Genomic DNA, 21,486 nt, shown 5'->3' on the forward strand with positions numbered 1-21,486 from the left:
ATAATATTAATAATTTTTTTTTTTAAATTGTTCTACATTGGAGAATTCCCTTCTGCTGTAGGTTGCTATTCATAAGCCACCAGTCTGGGATTAATTATTATAAATCCTTAGAGCCGAAAAGAAGATTTTAGGCATGGCATGCTACATGTAATCTATACCATCATTAAACTGCAGCTCAAATGCACATTATTTCCTATTTCTGTTGGTCACCTTTTAACGTTCCTGCATTTTACCTACACTAAATTTTACTCCTCAAGATAAAGCATTTCCTACTATTTTCAAAACACCAGACCACCCATCCAACACGCCACTGCACAGGAGAAGTGGTATCACCTATAAAACACGCTTACCAGGCACTCCATCTCTCATCCAGTAATCTATGTCCGTTCCATCTGCATTATCGTAAACATCCGTAACATTGGTGGGCTGAAGCAGAGTCATGATCTCTTTCACGATGTCCCGAGCTTTAGCGTTGCCAGTAAAACCCAGTCCAGATGGCTTGAAGGTGCCCTCGTCAGACTCCATGACGATATCAAAGTTGGAGATATTTTCCTAAACATGTAAGGAAATGAGATACTGTTTTATGATTGCTATTTTAACTGGCACCATGCACCGGATTTTAGATGTCAGTGTCAGCACACCATAACAAATTTGTTTAAGAAGCAGAAAAATGCTTCCTGTGATTGCGTGTGTATACGCATAAATGAGGGGACCTAGTCTTTCCGTATGAAAACAATGAAACAGTTGAAGTTCTGTTCTGAGGCATCGATATTCTGTACAAGTCACAATATGACTGGCCTGCTGTCCCCGAATACTTGCATTAAGACTTCTGAAGTGCCACCTAGAAAGGTAAGCCATTACCACCATATTTCAGCTTTCATTTGCAGCTCTCACTCCCCGGACCTGAAACTCAGAAATTCTGTTGCAGGGGGAAGGGTAGGCAGTCTGGTTCGCTTTAAAATGAGATGCATTCAAAGCTTGCTTAGACTGTGAAGGATATCCCATTTGAAAAAACAGCTGCTGCCTCTTCAGAAAAACATGATTTTCAATATATCATGAAGTCAACTCTGACTTCATTTGGAAGAATCAAACGCCAAGGTTCCTCCTGACCTGAAGGAATAATGTCTGTTTAAGGGAAGTTTGTTCTTCCAAGGTAAGTCCTTACTGGAAACAGGAAATTTTAAGATTTTGTGTACAAACAGCATAATAACACTTGCTTTTAGTGTGCACTTGGAAGATTCTTTTTAGCTAAATGAACAAAAGTTAGCATCCAGAGCCATTTATCTGCTTCCCATACACTCAGAGCACTCAGTCACAAAGGTTTAATTAGAATAAAATACTTAGGGATTTATGGATGCCTCTTTTTGAGAGGTATGTAACTTTTTTTTTGGCAAAACAATAGAGTTTACGGCCAGGTTGGGCAGAAAAAAACCTATTCTTTGGACTGTCTTGAATGTGACTAAGAGAACTTACAGCAGGTTTTACTTCTATGCCCAGATCTCATTCCAGAATTTTATAGCTGTCATGGGTCGTTACAAGAAAATATGAGTAGTTACAAGAGAGATGTGATAGCAGCAAGGAACAGATCCATGTCATTAACAGCTTACATATCCTTACAAGTCAGTAAAGAATTCTATCAAATTTTTCTGGATGTAAAACCAAATATGAACTACAGGTGGCTGTCAATGTGAGACTCACATAAGTTTTCAGTAGTTCTTTACAGAATTTTCTAAGAACTGTGTTTTATACTCTGCTTTCCCCAAACTCTTCTCTTTTGAGTGAAACAAGTTCTAATATAGTAGAGGTATTTACTTCTAACTTCGAAATATATCCAGCACTTAAAAAAATTAATACAAAATCTTTGCATATGATGAAGTAACCGTAACTGTTATAATACCTTAAAATAACCAATCTACTTACCCACCCATCCAACCACTGGAAATCAAAGTGGAAATAACCATCACTGTCACCAAGCTGACAAGCAGTATTTTTGTACAATGAAAAAACCCTTTGGTTTATAAAATATTAAATGTAAATAATTAGGATACATGCGGTGTCTAGGCCTATTGTCGCATGCAGTATTACAGGTCATGAGCCCCAACATTAAATCGTGATTCACAACCCTCTGAACATACTGGAAGTGAAGCAGGCCAAGAAAAGCACATTGCATGGTAAAAGGATCCAATGACACTCCAAAGTCACAGGCACAACAGAAAGAATATTTCAAAATGTAAATCTTTATACTAAAAGCCCAAAGAGCAAGACTTGGGGAGGACAATACATATTTCAGTGTGCTGGTGAATTGCCAGCAAAAGCTAACTTAATTACAGTGAGCCCTCCATAAATACATGATAGACATCAGTCAGAAAAGGCCTGTTTGGCTGAGCCTTCAGAGCCGGACTTCTGCTCCTTTGTAGAGAATCTGAAGTGAGTAGGAGCAGTAAAGCAAGTGGAGGAGACCATTCAGAGCAGTGAGGTGAGAAGAGGGAGTGCAGGAACAGCATGGATACTTAGAAGAAATCTCACCTACCATTCCAAAGAACAGGATTCCTAAGTTCCAAAACTTCATAAACTTCTAGTGTAGCAGTGTTACTGCAGTCTTCAGTTGTGTTTTCTCATATAAATGTTTTCATGTGTTTTTAATATGAAACCGAGAAAACAAACCACCTACAATACTTTATACCGTATTCTTGCTGTGTAAGAAAGCTGTTCAGTTCTGAGAACATGCTAGAGTGGCACGAAAACAGGATGCCCTGGGAAGAGAAACTAGACTCATTGGGGTACAAAAAAGAAACGGGTCACAACAACTTCAAATACCATGTGTCCCTGAGAAAGCTTTTTCCCTATTTTGTGCACTAGAAGATAGGATTAATTCTAAAACTATTTACTGTTGGGTTTGAAAGTTGCAATCTTAAAAAAAGGGGGGGTTAGGTTCATTTCACTATACCTGGTTCTGTACACGTATATTGGTGTTCCTACTCTACACAGAAAGAAATATGCACTGGAAAATATGCTATAGGGAAGATACTCCATTGCCCTTTGCTCTCTATGGTGTGGGAATAACAGCCACTTAGCAAAGCGGGGTGAAACTGTACATTGGTTCCTTGACTAGTTCAAAGGACCAGCCCAACAAAGCAGTAAGATTTTATAAAATAACTGCAGGCTCAGCTGTTTCCTTCATTTTTCCTCACAGTGAATGTAACATTTAAATATGCATTTTAAATTCAGTATGCATTTTTTTCAGAAATTAAACCCATTTGCTGCATCTTGATATAGTGCCAATTCTCTTAGCACATCCCAGAAAATTAAATCTTGGTGTAACCTTCTGCCTAAATCTCTCTAAATAGACTTTTATCCTTTATCTTCCTATGACTCGGTCACAGAAGAGGTCACCTCTCTTCATCTTATCATGTGTAGTTCTTTGATTGAATTTTTAAATGAAACATTACAATAAATACTGCATGGGAAAAATTGCTTTCTATGGCTTGCTATTTTCACTGAATACACAAGCAGGCATGATCCTTGCCAATACTTTAATTTCTTTAATTCTTTTTATTTCTGTTTTGTCTATAAACAATCTATTTTTATCTCTGTAAAGCAAAACTGAAAAGGTAAGTAATTCTCATCTCTAAGGCAATCACGTGAAAACATGAAATTACAGTCAAATCTTTTCAACTAAGAAAACAAACCCTTGTCATATGCATGACTGGTACTTCTATTGGTAGGACACACGTTCCATCTAGCGTAGACACTGGCAATCCCAAGCAGGTATGCCCTACAGGTAGCTACAATTGTTAATTCTTACCAAATGTCCAACTAGACTCCAACATCTCATGACTAATCCACCGAGTCACTGACAACTCCTCTTACACAGCTAAAGCAGTGAGATACCTGAAAGGATAAGGGAAGGGAGAGGTGTCCTAAAAGCCTTCAGTAATTTGGGGCTATTTGAAAGAGAGTGTTATTACTTGTCCAATAGCTCATTTACTGGTTTTCTTTTTCATTCCACTGAGAAAAATCACCACTTTACAGGGAAAATACTGAAGTGTGTGAAGGTAAAGCACTGTCCTTGCCTAACGGTTAATTTGTTCCAGTAACAAAGGACATCAGTTAATCTGACAGAGCATTTTCAGCTTTCAGTTACTGATTTACACTTTAGGAAACACCAACACCTGGAGTCTTATATTCCAGTATTTGATTCAGAGCAGTTGAGATCTAAGTATAGCACGGTGACAACGTGTTGCACAATTAATGGTAAAATCACTGTCATCCCACCTGCAGTACTAACACTGTGTTTAAATCAACACCCAGCTTTGTTAGGCTTGCCTCTAAGACTACAGGAAAGACAAGGCAAAACACTGGAAACACCTAAGTGCATGCGACAGCTGGAAAAGAAAAAAATCAAATAAATTATATCTGCTAAGTTTAATAATATATAATAAGCATCATTTATATTATAAACTCATAATTGAGAGTTGCTGTTTACGATCAAGATTATTTAATGAAGTAAAACAGCATGAATGGAAACTAGAAAAAAAACACCAAATCAGCTGTTAGGAAGTAGAGACGCACCAGCATGAAGGCATAATAACCACAAGTGCGATCGTACCGTTCACACACAGTTTGAATGAAGGCAGGGAAAATCAGGAACACTGTGAGTTACAGAGTTTTGTAAATTACCCCATCATTACATGGGAGAAAGCTGCTGTAAAGGTGAAGATTAGCGTAATTTTTGATCGATGACAAGGTAGGAATAAGGCTCATACTTCTGTTAAAAGATAAAATAATTTTCTGCCATGTTTTGAGGGAAAGCAGTCTGTAAGAAAGTCCACAGATTTGATGGGTTGTTCTCTATCAGAGTTACAGAGCTCTGACCTCCAAGAAGTCAATGACAGAAGTCCTAGTAACTTCAACAGCCCTGGAGCAGGATTTGGTCCTGTACTTATTAGAATTTCACTCTGTAAAAACATACTACTAGCATGTCTTGCCTTGTATAATACAGCTACAGTTTCCTCTGCAAGTACGTGCCAGCACTCACAGAAATGACCATTCAGTATTGTAAGTTCTCTGGGATGATGGAGGAGAAAAAGCAGACAGCTCTGAAGACAGCAGCAGGCTGACTAAGGTTTGCAGCAGATTACCTGAAGCCTTGTCTTAGAAGGTTTTTTCTTCGACAAAGAGCAAGAGAAATGCTCTTCCTGGCATAACTTAAGCCTTTTTACTGCTCAGATACAAGGGTATCGAAACACTGTCTATGACTCTGAATGACTGTCCCTCTGCTATCCCTTTTTGAAAGGTTTTAGGTTTTCATTTGAAAATAGGCCACACTGCCAAAATTAAAAATTGTTCACATCTTTCAACCAAAGATGATTTTTACTCTTTCAGTAAGCAAATGAGTACTTTCATAATTTTCAGTAAAAGATAGATAAAAATAAATTTGTAACACCTTAAAAATTTTCACAACACAATCATTAAATATTCTGGGTTTATGCAAAACACTTTTAGATTCTCATCTGGGTAAGAGTTGAAATGTTATAATGAAAAGAAGTCAATGAGGAGACAGTTCATCATGGTGAGTGAACAAGAGGTGACTAATTTTTATGTCTTGCACAGCTGTGGGGAGTTTGGATAGAAGGAACTCAGCTATCTTACAGCAGAACATCCCAAAGCGCCAAGGACTTGTGGTCAGGTGCATCTGCCTGCAGTATGAAAGCAGAGCAGCTATCTTCAGGAGATGTCTCTACTAGTTCACATTTCAGACGGCAGCTCTGCTACTTGCATGAAGAAAAGGGAGAAGATGCAAAGACAAAAGTTCTCCTAACACTAGATGTTTACGAAATTTGCCCGCTTGGAATCAAGACTAGGCAGCCAGAAGACATGCCGTCATGACTGACTCAGGGTCTTCCCTGCCTCTAGGCAGGGTAAGAAATCAACCTAGTTTCATCTTTTAACAAAATCTGGCTTTCTCTGCAGCTTTCAGTAGGAATGTGACACTTCAGCATTATGGATTTTGAATTCGTACTGACCTAGAACTGGTGTAAAATCAATTGCATGATTATGCTAGCTTTACTGTGCTTAATGTGATCAAGGCTGCTACTGGCTGTTAACTGTGATGCTGAGAAATACAGTGACATTATTTTCTTTTTATAGTTTTGTAACCATACAAATTCTCTCTTTATGCATTTGTTTCATTTCTCAATGAAAGGGATCAACAGGACAACAGTGGTGGTCAAAACAACCAGCAGTAATTCTACCGAACTTTGATTACAGAGTCATGAGAACAGGATGGTCCATATATTTCACTGGGATAAAAGAACCACATTAAAGTCCTTCATGTGTTTGGTTAAAATCAGACAGAAATCCATGTCTCACGTTTCACCAGAGTACTTGGTACCTTGGTAAATAAACAGAATGTTGAAATACATGTATTTTCTGAAAACCGGTTTTGAGGAGCCAGTATTTTCTGGGGAAGAATCATTTCACCTGCACATGACAAGAATTTTTTTGGGTATTTGTTTCTAAGAGAAAGTAACTCATTAGCAAATCACAGTAGAAACCTCATACGAGCATCAGCAAAGAGGATTAAATTAGGAACAATGAGACATTAGCATTTCAGAAAGTCCTGTTTTCATGTAGACCCAGCTTGGGCAAAATATCAAATCTTCTTGGTAATAAGCCCAAAAAGGAAACCATAGTAAATATTGGTAACTGGTGTTTTTCATAGAGTTAAACCTTTACTAAAAAGTCAAAATGGTGTACAACATTTGAACCAGAAATTTAGGTAAGTACTGTAAACATCCTTAAGGAATAAAAGCATGCTGAAATATTTTAAGGATGCTTTGTCTAATGCGGTTTGAATTGAGTTCATAACACATTAATGACTCCAGTGATCACAACAGCTACTAAAGCAAACCAGAACGTGGCCTAGATCTCTTGGTCTTCTAATTACAAAATGTATTTGCTTTCCCAGGAGATCGTACGCCATACTTCTATTCCAAAAATAAGTATTATCAGCCATTCAAAGTCCCTTAATCCAGCTGGGTAAATAACTAACCTTGCCTTTGCGGTACACATACCTTCCACAGAATCTAGTCTGAAGCAATGAAATGGAGGCCAGACGCTTCATTACATATACTTCTTTCTCCCCTCTTGAAGACAACATAAGAGTAAACATACAAAAAACTTTTAGAACCCTGCTGGAGGGCAGTCAGGCACCATTGTTGAAGACTGTAGGAGAATCTGTACGGAATAGCTGCAACGTGAGGTCCTACAGAATTACTAAACCACATTTCTCCTACTTTTCCCATTCAACTTGGAAACAAGAGCAGCAGTTGCAATGTTTCACATTTTTGATGTTATTTACTGTATTTTCTGTATGTAAGAGCCCTACTCATCACCTGGGTCACAAAACACTAAGCACTTCAGATGGGCAAGACTTCAGAACTTCAGTAATGTTGAACCCTAAGATCTGGAGCCTGATTTATGCTTAGATCCTTTAATTTCATTACCCTTTCTCAAGATAAGGAGTCTTTAGTGTAAAGGAAAATCAAGCCTTTTTCTAGTGTGGGATTAAATTTAACTATTGTATAACAGTTAAAAGCAGTGGGCACTTCAGCAGGTATCTCCTTTGGGAGCAAAGGTGCTGGTGATTAGCCTGGGGGGCTTCTACCCCATAGTCAAAACTGAGCAGGTGCTCAGCGATGTGCCAGTGGGTGGCAGGTACCCCTGCACTAATGGATGCACTGAAACTGCTGGACAATCCTCGGCTTTCAAGTCTCAGAGATGTCTTATAGAAATCATACAAAGGAAACAACAGACGAGGATCATGAAGCGCTCCCCAGAAAAATATTTGATAAAATGAAAGCACAGTTGCATAAGTAATTTATATGACTGAGCTTATTCTAACTGTAGTTGAGCAAATACGCTTTTCCTAAGCATCTACTCCCTGGACACTAATCAGAGAGACAGGAGACAGCACTAGACTAAGCTTTTGGTCAACCCAATATGGCAGCTCTTACATTCTCATAAACCTCTGAACAGCCAATATACCCTATCACTAGTTACAATAATCAGGAACTATAATAATGGGCTCTACAGAAATATTTGAGTGATACAAACAATGCTCTTATACAAGGATTTGAGTTAATTTGGGACCATACTAAAACTACCACGCTGCTGCTATCTCAGTTATTTCTGCAGTAATTTATCCACTTTCTAGCTGTGGCAACCTACAATGACAAATGAGGAAGAAAGACCTGAAATTAAATTGGAAGAAATAATAAATAAGCTACAAAAGTAGGAGTGTTTCTATTTGTCCAGTACTACATTGTCTTCATTCCTTCTCCCTTGTCACATTTCCACTAACATGAGGAGGTAATTTACAATGTCAAGGAAATCCATGTCTGTCTGTGCTGAATTACTGCATTCATATTTCTCCTTGTTTGTAGGGAACTAAAGTCATGATAGGCCCAGCTATGTAGATGAGTCATACAGGCCATCTTTCATTTAACAAGGCATCTTTAAATACCACTCCTAGTTAACTGGTACTCATTACCATCAGCAAGCAATGTTTGCGCCACGTTACCCTAACTGCCAGAAATTTGTGCAAGTAAATCATTAAAAGGTTAAGTTATTTTTCATGCTAAATATAATGTGCAGTATTAATCTGCTTTATTTTGTTATTACGAGTAATGCAATATCGTACAGTTGCATCAATTTATAATTATGCCAAATCACATGGCAGGGGGGAAACAAGAACAACAAACAACAGACGGATGTCATTTCTGCTTAAATTCTCCATATAAATTACAAACTCTTGTTATGTTGGGTTTCTTCACAGAGCACAATATCCAGATGGAATCGCATCAGCAGAGCAAAACTTTAGACACATCTTTGTCTCAATTTTTTTAAAAGCAAAGTAACGAAATATCTGTCAAACAACACTCAGCCTGCTTTATATTTCCCTATTTGATCCTTAAGCCTGTTTTTTGATATTCCTTCTGAATATAAATCCTAGAGACAAGAGTGAAATGCAGAAATTTTCTCCAAAGATGAGATGTGCATGAGACAATTTCATGTGTTGCTGACACCACCACCATAGGATGGAGCTTATCATCCAACACAAAAATTTACGGAGGTGATGCTGCATTACTACCGAGTGGTGTGTACTAGGCACAGAACATCCCTCCAGCTCCTTCAAAATGCAGTTCCATATATAAGAAGCATCCTTTTCTTGTGCTATGTATTCCAGAACATTTTATTCTAGTTTTATACAGCTGAACACCAGAGTACCAGTGGTAAATCCAGAGTCGTACTGAACTGTCACCTCCCCAAAGCTGAGAAAGCAAGCTCTTGGGTACCTCTTCCAAATGAGAGAGCTGAGCTATCCCTCTAATTTGGAGATAGAGGGAGGAACTATGTTATATGTGCGTTATATACGCTTCTTAGTAATGTTAAACAAGTCAGCGGGAAATAAAATTGATTGCTCAGCAACTAGCCAGAAAACCATAACCACTGTGATGCTCTCTCTGACAACCCTATTGCAGATACAAACTTATTCAGTTTTGTTCATCACGATGAATTTGATTCAAAGTGAAATTTCCATTTATTTGTTCTGATAGGTTCCTTCCATTAAAACATACTCTTAGGAATTGTTTCTAAGTCTGCTCTCATACTAGCGTACAGCAGACGACTTCCTAGACACATTTGCATTCATCTTATCTCTGCCTTGGATATATATAACCATTGCTGAGAGTAGTACTACTAAATTAGGGAAAAGAATAAAAGGTAACTACTTTAGCTTAGTTATACAGCCACAGTACAATTTTTCCGGGAAAAATAAAAAACCTCACACATGTTCCAAAGACTTATCTCCAAAACAGCTTTATGCAACTGTCCTTTACATCATGATGTACTTTAAAAAAGCAGTTGATGGCAGGAGAGACAGACGTGACAAAGCACAGTATTTTTAACCTGATAACCAGTCACAGAGTTTGAGTGTTCCTCGCATCATCAGAAATCAACCATTTAAAATATTCCAGATCTCGTAAAACTATTAATTGTCAAAGAGTATTTTAGACTACCCACTATTTAGATAAGATGACAAAGATTTTTCATTGCATTATTTCATGTTTTACATTGTAAAATATTATGGGAAAACACAACAAAGCAGAAATATATAAGGCAAACAAAATTTTTATATATTGCCAACATAAGTGGACCATTCATCATTCATTCTCAGAAAATTAGCTATACTTGAAAGGTATGGCAGATATCAGGAAATATCTGCTTCAGAACAGGTTTGTGACAGAATACTTTAGGTCCAGCACAACATATATATGTGTGGTTGCATCACTTCCTGTTAAACATAAAATGAAGCTTACATTTATGATTAATAACAGAAAATATACTCTCAGGCAGAACTGGAATCACTATCTTCAGTTAGATATGAAGCTGAACATTTTGACAAAAATAACATGCAAGTCACAAGACTAGGGAAAAAAGCGCTGTCAAGCAAATCATCTGAAGACATCATTTACCTTGTGCAACTGATAGTATTGCTTGGCACCTATTCCTCCTTGCTCTTCTGCTGTCCATAGCACCAAGCGCAGAGTCCTTTTTGGGCGAAGTCCTAAAACATAATTTTGAATATTGTTTTTAGTACTAAATGTCCTCATATTTGAGCATTTTTTGCGTTTGTCTCCACCTGCCAATGAATGAAAAGCCTGGGTTTTCATTCCATCATCTTTACCTTCACCAAACCAACTTCTTTTAAGTGTGTATTTTGTGGGCGAGAATACTTTTTGCCTGTTTGAGGGGAAGGACTGGGGTGCAGGGAGAAAGCCCACATGAGGAAGAAGGGGGCCACTGTGGTGCTGCTACCAGCTGCAGCAGCACAAGTGAAGCACATTTTGGGGATATGCTGTAGGTGTCTGAAAACCATAACATAAAATAACTGCTTTGATAGATTTCTGAGACATATGCTGCTGTCATTGTGGTGGTCTGCAGTAAGTCAGCAAGTAATGGGCATCTGCTTTCAGCAGATCCAAATCACATTTCATGAGAATTACCGTTTCTTTGTAATGGTTAATTCATTACAATTAATTGAAAATGAGCTGCTGCATTTTTATGAGAAATGTTTACCCATTTCAAGAACTGAGGAGCTCTGAAATATTATTTTGCTTTTTATCAGAGAAATGAAAAGCAACAATCTGTACTTTGGAATCTGAAATACAATCAGCTGCTGAATTCATACACAGTCTTTTCAAAGAAGGAAAACACAAGGCCATTTTCTATTTTCCTATGGTAGCTCGGTAAGAAAGATAAGTTCTCAGATAAATTTTGAAACCATTTCTGCTGTGGCAGAACTGAACAGATAGAAATTGTTGTCCTTTATTTATTTGATTGATTCTATTCATAGAATCACAGAATGGGTTGGAAGGGACCTTAAAGATCACCTCATTCACCCCCCCTGCCATGGGCAGGGACACCTTCCACTAGACTAGGCTGCTCAAAGCCCCATCCAGGCTGGTTTTGAATGCTTCCAGGAATAAGGCATCCACAGCTTCTCTGGGCAACCTGTTTCAGTGTCTCACCACTCTCACAGTGAAGAATTTCTTCCTTATATCTAATCCAAATGTACCATCTTTCAGTTTAAAGCCATTACCCCTTGTTCTATCACTATATGCTCTTGCAGTCTCTCTCCAGCTTTCCTGTAGGCCCCCTTTAGGTACTGGAAGGCTGCTATAAGGTTTCCCCAGAGCCTCCTCCAGGCTGAACAACCCCAGCTCTCAGCCTGTCTTCTTAGAAGAGGTGCCCTAGCCCTCTGATCTGGCCCTTCTCTGCATCCACTCCAACAGGTCCAAATGTATTCATAAACACACACATCGAGACATCAAACCTGAAAGGACGGAAGAGCAAAAGGATCAAGAATGAATAGTGTTCTCTGTGTAGTGTAAGGCTAATTACATTTGAGCAAAAATAAAGCCTTCAAAACTATTTAAAAAACCCCAAAACAACCCAGTGAGGAGACTATCACAAGTGATAAATCATGAATTACCACACACAATTCTGTGCTGAGGAGAAATAATATCAACATCACTGTCAAAACTTATTTTATTTCCTAGCTGAAATGGATGAGGTTTACAAATAGACGGGACCTTCTTTTTTTTTTTCTCAAAACATAATGAAAATCAACTGAAGATTTCTTTCTTGAAACTACATGCCAGCAATTCTCATAACTGAAGGCAGAGTATACAAGGCATACACAAAATCTGAAGAAAACACCTTGGATTTTCCAGTATTTCATAATGAAGGAAATGCGAACAAGTGGCTTAAAGGTGTATTTTCTAAATGTTGATCCACTGACTGTAAACAGAAAGGTCGTCAAACCAATTATTTCAAAGGCAACTTCCCTGCACACATCCCACTGGACTCCCTGATCTTCTCCTAAATCATGACAGTACAGGATTAGCCTCTGCTTCTCAAATCAGCCAGAGGGCCAACGAGATAAAAGTAACCTAACATAATAGCGATTGGGTTGAAGTTAGAAAAGATTTTAGACCCGAAATAACCACAAATGTGGCAGCAGCTTGGTTAGAAGAGGTAGCTCTAAAGAAGAAAAGGTGCTGGGTATAAATCATAGAGCGGTCAGTCCTGTAGCATGGTTCCAATGGCACTGCAGTTTAAGTGGAAACTAGAAGGGTGTTTGCTGTATCACAGAACACAAAGCACTGAAGCCCAGTCTCTAGCCCACCAAGGCTGTGAAAGCAGCTTTGGCAGAAGATGCCCGAGGCAGGGGAGCAGCATCTTCTGCCTCCTCCCAGGCAAAAATCAAGATGCTTTAGTTTGTCACTGCCCTAAGGCACAGGGCACAGGGACACCGTGTGCAGCTCAGATGGGCTGTAACCCAAGCTGATCTCTGCTGCTCTGCAGCAGCGTGAGGCGGCCTCAGCTCGCTTGTGGGGAACAAGTTTGAGAATCTTATGGCCCCCTCCCAGCCCATCACCACATTTGTCCATTAACTCTGGGGAAATAAAAAAGCACTGCTGAGCTTTGGTATTTCCAGTCCCAGAAGTGGTATATCAGCTCTTCCAATCTCACCGATTTCTGTAAGCAGATTCACTAGTGTGTTCTACTGAAATTAAAAATGCAAGTTTAAAAAAAAAATAATGTAAGTTATGGATGCAGTTATTTTAAATACAAAACAGAGTCTTGAGAGGAAAATTTAATTTCCTCATTATCTTAATCTGAAAGTGATAAGCATTTATCTACTTGTTATTAAAAACACAGCTATTCTGACCAAAGAATATAAAACAAGACCAATATTCACAAGTAAAACTGCTAGGAATATTCTCAATGCACATTTTTATTAAAAAATACAAAGTAGTGTACTTCTGTTACAATTTTTTTTTATCAAAGTTTAACTATTTTGGCTTGCTTCTTAAAAACTACTGGTTCTTAAGCAAAGTATCGTTTCCACAAAACCGCAAGTCTTGCAGATCACAGCCCAAAAGGCATGAAAAGCCATAGTAAAATAGCACTTGGACCAGAAAACTGTATTCTGCGATGGGTGTACCATTTAGAGGGGTGGGTAGCACCTTTAAAAATGAAGGAAAATTGTTTCAGAAATAACATAGTACCTCTTACCTTTTTATCTCTGTAAATGACATACTACATAATTAAAAAAAAAAAAGGATATCGGAAGGAAAAAAAAGATTGTAAAGTTACTTAGACCATTTAAATATATCATTTTGGCAAAGTGCGGCAGGTTATCTCAGCATTCACTGATGCACTGGTGAAGGGATCCTACCATGTCCTCCCTAGGTCACAGGGACCTAAGATTATGTAACTCAAATGAAAGTTGCAGAGCTCAGCACCTGCTCAAAACCACTGAAATCCCAGTTTCCATCGAGAATAACAGGGGTTTGCATTGAAAAGGTGATAGCTGGTACTCTAATAAATTGTTCTTTCTGAGCTCACATAAACAAAACCATAGATCCTCCAGCAGCTACAGATTAATCTGCAAATCTCCAATGTTTTTTTTTCCTGTCTATCTTACCCTTAGACTGGGAAACATAGTCATAGTTTACCACAAAGGTGCATTTTACTGATCAACCCCTACATTCTTCAAGCATAAAAAGTATTACGGGGCACCTGGCCTTCTAAGTTAAAGGATGAAATAAAAACATCAATATGGTTGACGTATGACCAAAGAAATGTGTGCAGTGAGTACACCAGGACACGTGCCGTATTATACTCCCTCTGTGCTGGACTGGCTGCTTGCCCTTTCATTGTCCTTGGGCGCTGCAAACACTTCAGTCATGCTAAGACGCAGCTCTCACTGCCTCTATTTTCTGTTTTATTCAAATCATCATAGAGTGCTCACACTCGCAGATGTCAGCAGCAAGCCTAGAATAGCCAAAATACCAAATCCTCGAGAAAAAAAAAGATTTGTAACTAAGCTTTATTAACTAATTGGTTTGACTTCAATCTCAACTACAATGTTATTTTGCCAAAAGCTTTTCTTTCATAACTTAAGTAAAAGATAATTTTCAACAAATAACATGGAGGTGTTACACACACACTTACATATATATATACACACACAGAGTTTACATTCATTTTAAATCTAAAATGGATATTTTCTAGTTGTGACACATATCCTTACACATGTGGATGATCTTCCTGTGACAATATACTTACCAGGATGCTACACAAGACCTGAATTTTACATCCTACATATCTTGCTCATGCTTGATGGAATTGAGACATTCGCACATAGTGAAACTGTTTGGTACAAGCACAGACAAATTATGCTGATCTGTCACATGAAATATAAAAAAAATAATCCTGCTTCACCCTCAAGATACCACATGAGCCAGGAGAGAGGATTTGAACTGTGCATTTTTAAAAATCAAAATAGAGATCAGTAGGGTAAACACTAAATTTCCTTCAGTAAATATTTGCAAAAATAAATCCTTATTGTTGGGGAGGATTAGGTACAAAGATACAGTATTTTCTAAGAGGGCAGTGTATGATGGCTAATCAGACTTCTTCAAGAGAATCATCATGTTGTTTCTTACAAGACTGATTAGCTCTTGAAAACATAAAAAGTATTCCATCTTTGTGAAAAAGGATTTTTCTCCTGCAGGCCAAGGCACTGGGATCACCCACAAGCAAACCAAATAGCTGCTCACCTTACCTGAGGCATAGAAGCAAACTGCAAATGGGTGTGAGTATATTAACAGGTAAAGTATTTTAAATTGCATTTATAGTGGTAAGATACTATCTTCTTGGTTTTAATCTCTAAAGTCTACTTCTATTTCTCCAGTCCGAAAGCTGCATTTATAAACCACCACTCCTGAATTTTAAAAACATTCTTAGGAAGTTGCATTACGCAAAGAGAGGAGAAGCTCTTTAGCAGTACAAAGATAGGGGTGAAGCTTATCCAGTAAAAAGTTAATGACTGTAACTCCCCGCCATGTGCTCTGAAACTGTGAAAACCATGAGGTTTCTTACAGCTTTGCCAGCTTCACCCTTCAAAGACCCTGCATAAATGTCCCAGCAAAACCCTGAACTGAGCATCAAAGTAGAACAAATTGCAGTACTGGATCCCATAGTCTCTAACAGCGCCTGAGCCACTGATGTACTCGCTTCAGGAGCTGCTAGGGAGAGGTATATACAATGCATCATCCTCGAGTCTTGTCCATGGCAGCATTTAACATCGCGAGCGATGCATTTTTTTACATTATTACCCTGTGGCCCGGAATTTCTTTAAAGGAGTTTTTATACAAAAAGCAGTGAGATACATGATGACACGGCTGACAATCACTAAATTCCTAATGCACTTCCTACGTTTTTCAGTTGGCAGTTGATCAGACATAGGGATTTACTGTGTGATATTAGTTGCGGTATTTCCATCACACAAGCACTTCTTATAAAATGCCTGCAATCTCTAAAACCTACGCCGGTACATAAAACAAAAATAAAACCAGTACTCCGCATTTTGCTGAAGAATACAAGGATTCATCATCAAACGCAGTGGTATGATCTGCTTCCATTTCAAGTATCAGCACAGTTTTCTGTAAACGAGAATGAAATGGTTATTAAATAGCCTCTCTGTTAAGGCCCTGATGTAATATCAATAATGTGGAACACTTCCCTTCCTTCAGCTACAACAGTGAATTTCCACTCGTGTGATGCACTTTGTACCAGATGAAATTACTCGGGCAAGACAATGAATGACCTTACCAAGCTCCAACTCTGTGGTTTTATCAACAGCAAACTATTGTCCATGTCTTGTCCACTGCTTTTTGGAGCTGAACGTTTTAGCTGGACACCATGAATTTTTTCCCAGGCATACTACTAAACATTGACACTCTGCGACACAAATTTATCTTAGAAAGTACTCCATGAATAATTTGTAGAGGGCCCTGATACACACCTAATACACCAGTCACCCATGGCTCGTTCACATCATAGCATTCTAGTATCTAATGATTTAAAAAACCAAAGGATTCCTTTGACAATAAACGGCAGGTTTAGAGTTTGAAGTTGAAACGCACAGCATTGACAACTTAAACATACGACTATTGTCCTTTTTAATGAGGCACTTACACTTTTCTTTATTACTAGCCTGTCCTCGTTCTTCTTAATTTATTGGAGTATCAGCTGATTTTTTGTCTGACTGCGTTTGCCTGCCCTTGAGTTTCCTCAAGGCTATGCCTCTTGATTTCCCCAGCCTCTCTCCTGCCATATCTCCTTTCTGGAAATTTCCCAAGTGTCTTGTGACTTTACTGGCAGCTTTCTGGGGGAAAAAAAAAAAAGATAAAGAAAAAGATAAAAAGGCGAAAAAGGAAAAAGGCGAAAAAGGAAAAAGGCGAAAAAGGAAAAAGGCGAAAAAGGAAAAAGGCGAAAAAGGAAAAAGGCGAAAAAGGAAAAAGGCGAAAAAGGAAAAAGGCGAAAAAGGAAAAAGGCGAAAAAGGAAAAAGGCGAAAAAGGAAAAAGGCGAAAAAGGAAAAAGGCGAAAAAGGAAAAAGGCGAAAAAGGAAAAAGGCGAAAAAGGAAAAAGGCGAAAAAGGAAAAAGGCGAAAAAGGAAAAAGGCGAAAAAGGAAAAAGGCGAAAAAGGAAAAAGGCAATTCCTGGTGCATATTTTAGGGTCAAATTACCTGTGTCAATAGTCACTCTTAATTGCTCTGTTTTGCATACTCACACTAGCAGTCCCTTTCTGCATCATTAAAATCCTCTCCAAACTAGGAGCGCTCTGTTAATTTTCTTTTAATCTGGCCAAACATTAAGAGGGTTATTTTCATTTTCGTTTAGATTCAATCTGCTAAAGCGGAAACTGTTTCACTCATTAACAGATTGGGAAACAGGAGATTTTCTGAAATTTCCAGAATCGCAGCACATTATGCTTTATTTGGTGCTTTAATTAAACTGCTGGGCTTCACGGCAAGTTACATATTTTAGGTCTCATCGCATTCTCATTACATTGCCTATTTTTTATATCACTGATATTTTTAATTATAATATTCCATAGTCTGTTCTAGGCCTCAAGTGAACTATTGAATAAGGTCACCTTCAGCAAGTCACAATAACTTTTTAAACCCTTTTTCTTTTTATCTAACAGACTGTACACAGTTTTGGGGTTGCAGTCTTCTTTTCCATAGTATTTCCAGAGTAAGAGCCCTGACTTCCTCTGCAGTTTTGGCCTCAGCTAGAGGCCTCGGAAAGCTAAGGTCCCAATAAAGTGAGGATCCATAAAATCCTAACATTTGCTACCCAATTATCTTGCTTTTCTGACAGGATTTTGATAGCTTTTGAAATAGAAGACAGGACGATTTCAATATTCTCAAGTATTTTAGAGACTGCTACCTAATTTATGTGTTCTGTGGCATGGGCAAGCACAGTTTTAGAGAAGAAGTTCTTACCCCTAGCATCCTTCTTTTCTGGCTAATTTCAAAGAATATACATATAGCAATAAACTACAGTTTATAAGATGACAGTAATAATGCAATTAATTGAGGATGTCCAGACTTCTTCCTCTGAAGACCGAGAAGTCTCCGTTCTAAATCAGCAGGCTTCTAGCTTTCATTCTGTTATTAGAAATACAGCTGTCTATGACTGAGGAAACTAATCTCACTAGTTGTGCAGAAAAGTGTCTGTCTAGCTAGATGTTTCTTTAAGAAGAAATGTTTTTTATTTGAGTGGAAATTAATGATTTAACAGTGACAATCTAAGGCAATTACAGTTATTAGCTTCAAAAACTAAGGCAAAGCACACCTCAAAAAACCCTTTTGGTATGACTTAAAACCTGAGTACGATACAGTTCTAATTCTCTAGTGAAGCTCATATTAGCCATGGAAAACAGTTTTTTCTTGGGAAACTGCCTTTGTTTTCTTAAAGTAGTCTAACTAATGCAGGGAATCTGCTTGATTTTCTTCTGTTGATAGGGATGGCTCTGTCTGCAGCACGGAGGATTAAGTGCTTGCACAGGATAGCACTGAGAAGCAAGCAAACCTCGGAGTACTGAAGGTCTGAATTAAAAAGAAATTAGGTTTCCTGGAACAGAGACGCGGCATCACAGGAAGAAGACAGAAAATGGGAAGGTCAGGGGCTAGGGAGTGGGAAAAGAAAGGGAAGCAGGAGCCAAGTTGGGCTCTGCAGTTTAGTTGCCTGAGGCTGGCAACATGCTCAGAGGCGTGTTTTGGGGGTAAGGGGCCACGATTCTGCCATAGCCCGAGAGCCGGCTGCTTTTCGGACAGAACCCTGCAAAGAGGGCACAGGTAGACAGCAAGGCCTGGGGTGAGCTGGGCTAGGGAAGGACTGGGGCTTGCAGAGCTCCAGTGGTGGCCCAGCAGTGTCAAGGGCAGTGTGGCAAGACACTGAGATTAATCCAACCTAATTTTTTTTCATGTTTTCAGGGAGATTGATGAGTTTATGACATAATAGGAAGGGCAGATTTACAGAGGAGTGGAGGTGGAAAATGTGAGAGGTTTTAGGCAGGTTTATTTTAAGAAAGCGATGGAATATGTGAGAGGAAATGTCAAGGAAGGAGCTGGGTATACAAGACTAGAGGGGAAAGCTGTGAATGATTTGCAAGTCTAGTAACTAAAAATAACACAGATCAAGCCTTTTGACTGGTGAGATGGGGGGAGAAGAGGGAAGCTGAGCCCAGAGCCCAGTGCAGCGGGCTGCAACTGAGCCAGGAGGCAACGCTGCCAGAGCAAGGGTTTCTCTGGGGGCCACCTTCTTGCTACTCGGCAGCACAGCTCAGGGAGAGCTGACAAGAAGCACTGACAAACTTGCTCTTCTGCATGTGGGGTTTTAAACAAAGAACCAGTTAGTGTAGTTGCATGAAGTCAATACAACTCACGTCTACAAAAAGAAGAAAAGGAAACCCACTACTTGCCTGCGTGAAACAGCAAAGCACTAAGTCAGCAGAGGACTCCTCCACTCCCTGCCCTGCTCTGATCCTATTGCCATGTTCTCCAAGTCCCAGAAAAGGAAGAGTACACTGACCACCTTTAAAATGCACCTTATTCCTCTGTAGGAGCATCTCCTTCCTTAAAGATATCCAGAGATCTCAGCAAACCGTGGTACAGAAAAGGCAACACAGGACCCTCCCCGCTCCTGCACCCTCTGCAATTATAAGCATCATCCGTGGTTTGATCTTGCTTAGAGGTGGCTCTGCCTTCTGCCTCTGCTGCCCACCCTTTGGATCAGAAAAACTCCAAATCAGTTAGACGGTCTTCAGAGCTGATCAGTCATAAAACGCACCAGTGACTCTTGTCTTTCCATATTGAAAACATATACCTTAAAAAAGCTGACAGTAAGGACAAGATGCCCCTGACTTCATCCGGGAAGGCTTTCAGCATTGCACCATGTCAGCCGTGTTACAGATTTGAAAAAAAAAGCCACAATAGCCTACGTTGCCAGTTTTTTAAGATTTTTATAGATAAACAAAGCACACATTTTATCTTTAATTTCCTGGGTAAATTAAAGCTTGCAGAGAAGCAGCTTATGGAGGACTGCATGCTAAATTTACTGCCAGATTAACAACTTTGTACGTCTGCAGTCACCCTTTTGCTATGCCAGCCCAGTACGGAAACTGAAAATTTAAGTACTTGCCAAATATGCATTCAACCAAATGTTGAAATGAAGGAATAAATGCAGTTGTAGTGTAACAGCATACGCCAATATTTCATACCAAGTAGATTTTATAGATTTGCAAAAGGTGAAGGTCAGAATAAAATACACAACTCTGGGGAAGTGGAAAGAATGTAAGACCAAGGAGTTAATAACAAGCATATTTAATTAAAAAAAGCATCCAAAAAACCCCCAAAACAACCCTATGGTAAAATCAGCCATTTAATCATGTTTCACAACATATCTCGTAGACAGTAAACAACTACACCACTACAGCTATAGGAAATTCAGAAAGACATTTAACAAAATTTTTGGCTAGTAGGTTAAAACTGCAGTTATATGACTTCAATTAAACTAGCAGAAAAGGAATGACTCCAGCGATAATTTTTAAAATAGAACGTGTCTTTAGTCCTCATATATTAACCAGTGAATTTTGACTCAGGAAATGTAACTTCATACAAAGACTACAGTGATCAGCATAAAAAAATCTGTCTTATGGTTTTCCAGTCACATTAGTCATGGGTATAATTCAGATGAGAGTTACAATTTCAATAGCAAGTAAGTTCTAAGTAAGTTCTAATCAACTCCTTATGAGTTACAGAAAATGTAATTCAGGTAGTATCTTAAAATTCTTACGAGCATTGTTTTAAAAAACATTTCTGTAGCTTTTTGTGCCTTTCTCCTGTGAAACAGGAATTTGGTTGTGCCAGGACTATGTCTACATCTATAGGAAAGTTGACTCATAAAACTCCATTTCCCCATAACACTGGCAAAGAGGAAGAGGGGAACTACACATAGCACCTATCACCATACATTTCTCCCTCTCTCACACACATATAGATCACCGTCTAGGAATGAAGGAAAGCTGTGTAAGAGGTGTGATATCTGGGATTAGACTTTTTCAACAATCATCCCTCCTTCATCAGACTGCTCTAGTAGCAATGGCTTCAGGCATTCTGCCTGGGGTGCAGAAGAGGAAAATCTGCCATGTTCATCTACTTGACTCCTGGTATTCGCTGGTTCTGGCAGCTCCCCATATAAAATATTTTTTTTACATGAAAGAACCAGAATTCCCAGAAGCACTTGGGAGGCACAGCCCAAGCAGGAGACTTCCTGGTCTCACGTGGCATGAAGACATGACTGAACATGAGCTCAGTGCATGAGACAACAGCAAATTAGGGAAATGTTTGCTCTGTACCACAATCCATCACTATAGTGGTCTTTGGAGCGTAGCCTTTCCTGAAATCTATAGTGACGACTCCAACAGAGGCAGGAGTTCAGACAGCAATAACTAGCAATGCCTCACGCTGCTGCAGTTCAAGCAATTGGAGGGAAAG

General features: G+C 38.9%; 1 protein-coding gene across 1 annotated transcript in view; it reads right to left on the reverse strand.

Annotated features, from left to right (window-relative positions):
* Positions 1-333: 333 nt before the first annotated feature.
* The window catches only part of CPQ (carboxypeptidase Q), a 103,318-nt gene continuing 82,165 nt past the window's right edge, over positions 334-21,486 (reverse strand). The window contains exons 5-6 of the mRNA XM_010141921.1: positions 10,539-10,630; positions 334-552 (exon numbers count right to left, since the gene is read on the reverse strand). Coding sequence (XP_010140223.1) covers positions 334-552; positions 10,539-10,630 — 311 coding nt within the window. The remainder of the gene's footprint in view (positions 553-10,538; positions 10,631-21,486) is intronic.

The sequence above is a fragment of the Buceros rhinoceros genome, unplaced genomic scaffold (assembly GCF_000710305.1).
Source record: "Buceros rhinoceros silvestris isolate BGI_N320 unplaced genomic scaffold, ASM71030v1 scaffold11118, whole genome shotgun sequence".
Classification (NCBI taxonomy): domain Eukaryota; kingdom Metazoa; phylum Chordata; class Aves; order Bucerotiformes; family Bucerotidae; genus Buceros; species Buceros rhinoceros.